General features: G+C 40.8%; 2 protein-coding genes across 3 annotated transcripts in view; one reads left to right on the forward strand and one right to left on the reverse strand.

The window, feature by feature from the left end:
* The window catches only part of LOC115156751 (homer protein homolog 3), a 42,304-nt gene extending 38,148 nt beyond the window's left edge, over positions 1-4,156 (forward strand). For both annotated transcript variants that reach the window (XM_029704404.1, XM_029704403.1), the window contains 3 exons: positions 1,626-1,733; positions 2,091-2,171; positions 3,219-4,156. In XM_029704404.1, coding sequence (XP_029560264.1) covers positions 1,626-1,733; positions 2,091-2,171; positions 3,219-3,404 — 375 coding nt within the window. In that variant the 3' untranslated portion in view covers positions 3,405-4,156. The remainder of the gene's footprint in view (positions 1-1,625; positions 1,734-2,090; positions 2,172-3,218) is intronic.
* Positions 4,157-4,745: 589 nt separating this feature from the next.
* Positions 4,746-6,873, reverse strand: LOC115156752 (ubiquitin-60S ribosomal protein L40). Its single transcript, XM_029704405.1, has 5 exons — positions 6,774-6,873; positions 6,070-6,181; positions 5,619-5,705; positions 5,150-5,252; positions 4,746-5,025 (listed from the first exon to the last, which is right to left on the reverse strand). Exons 2-5 carry the CDS (start codon positions 6,170-6,172, stop codon positions 4,932-4,934), a joined length of 387 nt encoding a protein of 128 aa, XP_029560265.1. The 5' UTR covers positions 6,173-6,181; positions 6,774-6,873; the 3' UTR covers positions 4,746-4,931.
* Between the last annotated feature and the right edge of the window lie 1,036 nt (positions 6,874-7,909).

Here is a 7,909-nt window from a genome sequence, read left to right on the forward strand (position 1 = left end):
TGTCTAGCCAGAGAACATTGATCTCCACAATTATTTTACCACTTCATGCAGTGTTTCACTGTACTGTGGATATACATCAATAGTCCCAGACGATTACGATCCTCCCCGTCTTTACATTAATCGTCCTCTAAAAAGGCAAGCCATCCATGTCTAGTGGTCCAAGATCTCTCGCTTTCTTGATCTGAATTGGGCGACCAGGTGGCTGAAAAATGGTTCACGTCTCCTGGGGGTGAAAGAGAGAGGGGTTTGTAGGACAGCGATATCCTACTTTCAATGCCCTAGTTAGGAGAAAAATGAAAAATCACCAGAGGGAGCTGGCAGCTATCTGCCCCCCCCCCACCCCCGCCCCCGCCATACACAGTTAAAAATAATCCAGCCTCTCTCAAGGCTCTCCAAGTGGCAGAGACCTTTTAGAGGTCTCCATTTTAGTTTAGCTCCTCTTTTACAGGCTGAGTTAACACTGCAGTGAGGTTTCAATTCCCAGTTACCTGATAATGGTGGTGTCTCGGTCCTTGGCTTGCGCAATGAAGGCAGCAGCCTTGACCATGGTAAAGGGGGATCATGGGGGTGTTGTATGCTGTGTGTATTATTGAGACCACAATATCTGATCCTCGCAGGAGGCGTTATGCCTTTGACTTAATCATCCAATGAGATATTTTTACTTTGTTACCTACTCTATACTATAGCTTTGTTGCTTGCCAGTTTTTGCATTTGGGGCTTTGTACTGTTGTATATGTTTAGTGTGTCTGACTTATTGTTTGGTTAGCAATAGATGCTGCTGTTTTGCATGTCTATGAACAGTATTTTTAGGGGGCACTGCTGTTACTTAATTGGGTTGAAGAGGGATAAGGGGGTTGGAGGGGTGTATCCTACGGGAATTATCCAGGTTGAAAGATGGCAGGGTTCCTTACTTTTCCTGTATAACCAAGGACGTTTTTATCCACAGATGGGGGAAAGGGTTTTTGTATTTTCCTTTACCTGCAGTGTGGTAAAACACGGGTTGCTCTCAATAACCTGTAAATATCAGGATGTAGGATGGGACAAACCAAACAACTTCAATGACTAATTCCTCTAAACAGGGGGGAGGGGGGGAACTCATTGTTAGAAAAAAGTTAGGTCCAAATCGGATGTTAGATACTATATTTATTGAATGTTATATGAATCCTATACATTAAAATGTCCAATTTGCGTGCAATACAATTAGCTTATATTTCAACCAAATAATGTTGCAGTAATGCTAATCTTATCTGTATCCAACAACAGAAACCATTACAGAACAATCTGAGATGGTGGGTGTCGAAATCCTCTTTCTTGTGCTTTTTGAGGTGGAACGACCCAAATAAAGAGAAAAGATTCTGAAGGATTTGAATGACCACCAGTGGGAATACAGAGGTTAAATGGCAGGGGCAAGCCGTAAAGACAAGGGATAATTCTTTTCTGGACTCAAGTATAGTACCATTCATGAGTGCAATCTATAAAGTGCCAACAAGAAAGTTGGACCCAGGGGTCCTGTCACACATGTCACAATAACGTTCCCGCTCCCTGTAGAGATCTGACAGGAGCTGCAGTCTCAAGTCTATGATCATTTCCCCTGGTCGTGACTGAAACCTCTCGTCTTTTGGCAGGTGGCTGATCTGGAGGCACATGGCGGACACGGCCCTAGTGACATGCTCAAAGACGAGTTGACTCGTTCTCTGGAGGAACTGGAGGCCCTGCTCAAGGCTAAAGATGAGGTCAGGGGGGGCAAGATACACACAGGGGAAAAGGGAGGTATTGTAGGTACATTTATATGCCCTCCGGCAACAAGTGTAAGGCTGTGCTTCTCATGCTTATGGATGAGGGTAGGGGGAGCCGTTTCTAGATCAGACCAAGGCCGAAATTAGCTGGGTTTAAATGTTTTTTAAATGGGATTTTATATCATTTTATAGATGGAGAAAATAGTCGAATCACAAAGATGGCAATTGAGATCAAATCAGTTGTGGTCTTTAAATGGAAGAAAGGCCAATGTGAACCTGTACCTTCCTTTGTTTTGTGTTGCTGATGGCAAAGGTCCTTGGGCTAACTTGTGAATGATCATGTTTGTTTTCCAGGAAATCCACATTCTGCAGAACAAGAAAGAAGAATACCATGAGATGGAGCAAGAAAGAGAAGAGGCCATACATAGATTACAGGTAGACCTGCACACTGAAGAAGGCGCATTTGGTAAAACCTTGCATGATCAAGAACAAGAGACTGAAAAACAGTTTCTATCTCAAGGCCATCAGACTGTTGAATAGCTAATACTAGCCAGCTACCACCCGGTTACTCAACCCTGCACCTTAGAGGCTGCTGCCCTATGTGTTTAATAATGGAACACTAGTCACTTTAATAATGTGTACATACTGCTTTACTCATTTCATGTATATACTGTATTCTATTCTACTGTATTTTAGTCAGTGCCACTCTGACATTGCTCATCCTAATATTTACACAACCGTTCAAAAGTTTGGGGTCATTTAGAAATGTCCTTGTTTTTGAAAGAAAAGCACATTTTTTGTCCATTAAAATAACATGACATTGATCAGAAATACATTGTAGACATTGTTAATGTTGTAAATGACTATTGTAGCTGGAAACGGCTGATTCTTTAATGGAATATCTACATAGGCGTACAGAGGCCCTTTTATCAGCAACCATCACTCCTGTGTTCCAATGGTACGTTGTGTTAGCTAATCCAAGTTTATCATTTTAAAAGGCTAATTGATCATTAGAAAGCCCTTTTGCAATTATGTTAGCACAGCTGAAAACTGTTGTGCTAATTAAAGAAGCAATAAAACTGGCCTTTAGACTAGTTGAGTATCTGGAGCATCAGCATTTGGGGGTTCGATTACAGGTTCAAAACAAATAACTTTCTTCAATAGTCAGTTACAACATTAACAATGTCTACACTGTATTTCTGATAAATGTTATGTTATTTTAACGGACAAGAAATTTGCTTTTCTTTCAAAAACAAGGACATTTCTTAGTGACCCCAAACTTTTGAACGGTAGTGTATATATTTCTTAATTCTATTCTTTTACTTTTAGATTTGTTTATTGTTGTGAATTGTTAGATACTACTGCACTGTTGGAGCTAGGAACACAAGCATTTTGCTACACCCGCAATAACATCTGCTAAATATGTGACCAATACAATTTGATTTGAACAACAAGCAAGTAGGATGCTCTGTGGTTTCTCAGGAGATGGAGATGCGTAACCTGGAGCTGGAGCGGCGGGTGCAGAATGTGGAGCAGAACCTGTCCGCCTCCCTGGAGGAGCGGGACCGCACGGAGAGTGAAGTGCAGAGGGCCATCGAGATCCTGGACGTCAAGATCTTTGACCTGAATGACCTTCGGCAGAGCCTGGTCAAGCTCATTGACAAATAGTGTGAAAGAGAAGAGGATGGGTCTCTTAGGGATGGCCAATGCAAAGAGAGGAATTTGGAAAAGAGAACGAGCTGGTCCTCTCTTGCTATAAAGCACAACACTTCTGCTGTGGGAAGATGGCTGCTCTGGGTCCTTACAGCAGCAGCAGCATCACTGTACAGCTTGTTAAGCGTAGGTTGTGGTGTTACCTAGGCAGTGTATCTGCTATGTCCGATGTTGTGCTGTAATTCATGTTGCTGTCTTAACATTCTAGGCAATGATCTAAATGCTAGACTGTTCATGTGAGATTAGGAATATTGTCAAGAATGAGAACAATAAGGAGATCATTAGGTGCTTGTAGATATAGTTTTCATACTTTTGAAATCAACTGATTTTATACAAAATTGGGAATGTAATGTTATAATGAGCAACATGGATTATCTGTTAATTGAGATGATATAAAAATGGTCTGGAGAGATCTTTCAGTGCAACCAAACTATGTATTTGGAAAGAAGCAGTACACAATGCAGAAAATTGATTTTTTTTAAAAATGTGGTTGACAGCTATCACCTCATCCAATTAGAATACAACTCAAGATAATTGATATTGAAGAGGAAAATAAATTTGCCTAATTGACAAAATATTAACTTTCTTTATACATCTGAGCAAAGTTAGTGAAAGTGTCAGAGGCCGAAAGATATGCTGCCGCAGTGGAGTTGACATGTTAACGATTCATGTATCCAATAAAAAACTAAAACGCATGCGTCAAAGAAGTGAGCGATCTGTAAAGAAACAATGATTCACTATACTGTTTGACACGTCAGCTGTCTCCGGGTTTGAGATGTAGATCTAGAACTTTATTGGTACCATGGCATGCTGGTAGTAGTGTGATAACAAGAGGTATGAAGCATGAGGGTATCTTGAATTCCTGTGAATGTTCCAACTATCTAAGAACTAAAGACACCAAAGAGAGTTGAGTTCTCAAAGTAAGAGCTTTCGAAAGCTTGACTCAGCTTCTCCTGTGTTCATAGAATGTTAAATTAAAGCTTAGATTAGGTAGATGATTTAGGCGATAAGAATTACATGCAATAAATCAATGTATAAATTCAGATTTGAGCAGTTGTCTCTAGCCAGATTGTCCAGTAGTGAGATTTAATTGATAAATGTATCATTGACACTTGAATGAATTCATCTGATCTGTGGTTATTTCCCTCCAGCATCTACCAGTAATAGCAGTAGATGGGGCTTAATGTTTAGCTTAGAGACAATACTATATGCCTTATGTGAGTGCATTTACTGTTAAAGAATGCCTGATTTAATTGCAAGTTTAATTGCACATATATTTAAATCAAGGCACACAAGTGGAGAAAAATGTTGCATTTTTAATGAGCCTTGTTCAAGGAAATTGTAAAAAAAAAAATAAAGGACATGGAATAATCAGAATTTGCCTTGTTCTGTATAGTAAGTCAAGGTTTATGGCAGCATGAATGACAGTCTTTTCCATTTTATTATTGAAAACATTGACAAAAGATCAAAGAGAACGCTAGTTTACTTCAGCTTCTTCTTGGGGCGCAGGTTGCTGGTGTGCCCACACTTTTTTTTGCGGCAGTTGACTGCACGGGGGTGAAGACGTGCATAGCATCTGAAATGCAGAGAGCACCAACATCAAATGATAAGACCCCAATCTCCACACAGACACGGATCAGTAGATGGCTGTAACTTGGTTTACATTTTATTTTGTCTTCAGTTAACGGAAGCAGACATACTTGCGGCAGATCATTTTGTCACAGTTGTATTTCTGTGCCAGCTGTCTCAGGGAAGGCTCGATGATACCTCCTCTCAGACGCAGGACGAGATGAAGAGTGGACTCTGGAAAGCAAAGTGGTGACACATCAACAGAATTACACAGTATTCTTTATTTCATTGTATGTGAAATAAAAGATAGTCCATGGAAAACAGTGGCCAATCACAAAGTGTTTCTAAAAGCTGGACATTTGAACTGACATTGTATTTATATAAACATTTCAATGATATAGGAGGCATTAAACCTGCTAATATGTGATTTGTGAATATTACAGCATGCATACCTTTAGACAGAAGGTCCATATGTTCCCATGGACTCTGAAGAGATGATAGCCTCAATGCCATGATTAGGGTAAACACTGAAGACTGAGCAATTGTCCGTCATGGTCTGAACAAACAGTATTATTGATAATTGGATTTGTCAAGTAGTACCTTTCTGAATGTTGTAGTCTGACAACGTGCGGCCATCCTCCAACTGTTTGCCAGCGAAGATGAGTCGCTGTTGGTCAGGAGGAATACCTGAAAGGGTAAACAGCAAACATAAGTATGTTCGGCAGAAACCATCCACATGTACCCCAAGTGAAGTAGTTGCCCGTCTACAAAGATCTAATGTGGATTTTATGTCCAACTAAGGTAGAAGGATTTAGAGAGGGAAAGCCTGGGTCCTCCAACCCTGTTTCTCTCCTGTTGGTTTTCCCTCCAACCCCAGTTGTAACTAAATTGATTCAGTTTTATCAACTAGTTAATTATTAGAGAAGGCTGCGCTAGATTAGGGTTGGAGTGAAAACCTACAGGACAGTAGCTCTCCAGGAACAGGGTTGAGAGCCCTGGGGTAAACTGATCCTAGATCTGGGCCAAGCAACGTTTGCTGAGATTGATTTACCTTCTTTGTCTTGAATCTTGGCCTTCACATTCTCGATAGTATCACTGGGTTCCACCTCTAGGGTGATGGTTTTACCCGTCAAGGTTTTCACAAAGATCTGCATATTTGATGGCTGTAGTAGAAACAAGGCGGGGGTTGCATTTATTAATTGACAACAGTTGCTTGTTTCGCAAACATAGCTAGGCCAGTTTCCTAGAAAAATATTAATCCTAGTCCTGGACAAAAAAAATGCATGCTCTAATGAGAATACCTACTTAGTTTTATCATGTGTCTGTCTGGGACAATCAGCAGGCTACTGGTTTCATAAATCTACTAGTTCACGTTAGCTAGCTAATCAAAAACTGGCAATGATTGTCAGCTTGGTCCGGGCTGTTTAGTTAACTACTTGTCTGAATAACGTTACAGTAATTTATTTCACCAGTCACCCATCTGATAACTATTCCTAGATAACATGATTATCATGATTTAAATATTCGTAATGTGGCTGTTGGGTTTAGCTAATTTGGAAATGGCACACTGGGCCACGGGTGTTAGCAAGCTAGCCATCAACTAATGTTAGCCCACTAGCCAACCACCTGTTCTCACACACCTAGGAGCTATCAGCCAGTCAGTTTCAGATATCTAGACACTTAACTGCTGATCCTCAACATATATTCATAACAGGGGATATATTGACGCTTTAGCTTGCTGGTTAAACAACTCACCGTCAAACACCACTGCTGGCTTCAGGAGAACAGAACATCAGGAACTTGAACGTTTTCTTCCTTCTAACACATCATGCACCGTTACCGCCATCTACTGGTCTGGAGGATTCTTGGTGCGTTGACCACCAGACATGATAGGATTGCAAATCGGGATGGCAGATCAGTGTTGCAAATCATGCCATGCTGGAAGATAATTGCCTTAATCAGTGTTCAAATGCCTCCCGGGCTTTGTCTTTTTCTATATATGTTGTCTTTGGAAAGCAATGCAGCAAGCAGATGTCATAGGTGTTGCAATGTCTCCCTTTGCGATTTCTATAAAATTGAACCTCACCAACAACAGAGCCAGAGCTCACTCATCTCAGTCACCTGGCAGGGCAGGTGGACGCTTGGCCGTGAGCCGTGGAAGCCGAGGCAGCTCAGGTAGTGCCGCAAGTTTCGCTTCTTCAGTCAAAAGTAAAATTGTGCTTCTTCAGTCGTACATACTACCAGTTCATCCAAATATACTCACGTTAGGTAGGTTAGTCATAGGCACCCAGTTTGAAGACGTTCTCCCTCTAAACCAGAGATTGGCTACCTTGGTGGGGGTGGAGGCCCCAAAAAATTGTTACTGCTGATGCATGATGCGCAACCAAATTTTGAAATTGCACCTTGCGTATTCTATTATACTATTCTAACTCTCGACAGTAAGTTGAGACCCCGAATGAGTTCACCAAAAACAGTTGTCTGTAGCTCAGGACCTAAAGCAAGGATATGCATATTCTTGATACCATTTGAAAGGAAACACTTTGGAGTTTGTGGAAATGTTAAATGAATGTAGGAGAATATAACACATTCGATCTGGTAAAAGATAATACATTATATTTGAAATGTGAGGGAAAGGCCATAATGTATTATGCCAACCCAGGTGCAATTTAGATTTTGGCCACTAGATGGCAGCAGTGTATGTGTAAAGTTTTAGACTGATCCAACGAACCATTGCATTTCTGTTCAAGATTTTGTATCAAGACTGCCCAAATGTGCCTAATTGGTTTATTAATACATTTTCAAGTTCATAACTGTGCACTCTCCTCAAACAATAGCATGGTATTCTTTCACTGTAATAGCTACTGTAAATTGGACAGTGCAGTTAGATTCAC

This window comes from Salmo trutta, chromosome 21 (assembly GCF_901001165.1).
Source record: "Salmo trutta chromosome 21, fSalTru1.1, whole genome shotgun sequence".
NCBI lineage: Eukaryota > Metazoa > Chordata > Actinopteri > Salmoniformes > Salmonidae > Salmo > Salmo trutta.

Coding starts and splice junctions, on each gene's coding strand:
- LOC115156752 (XM_029704405.1), bottom strand. CDS start 6,172: ATGCAGATCTTTGTGAAAACCTTGACGGGTAAAACCATCACCCTAGAG. Junction 5,706..6,069: donor CAAGATTCAAGACAAAGAAG/GTAAATCAATCT, acceptor TTACCCTTTCAG/GTATTCCTCCTGACCAACAG. Junction 5,026..5,149: donor GACAAAATGATCTGCCGCAA/GTATGTCTGCTT, acceptor TCTGCATTTCAG/ATGCTATGCACGTCTTCACC.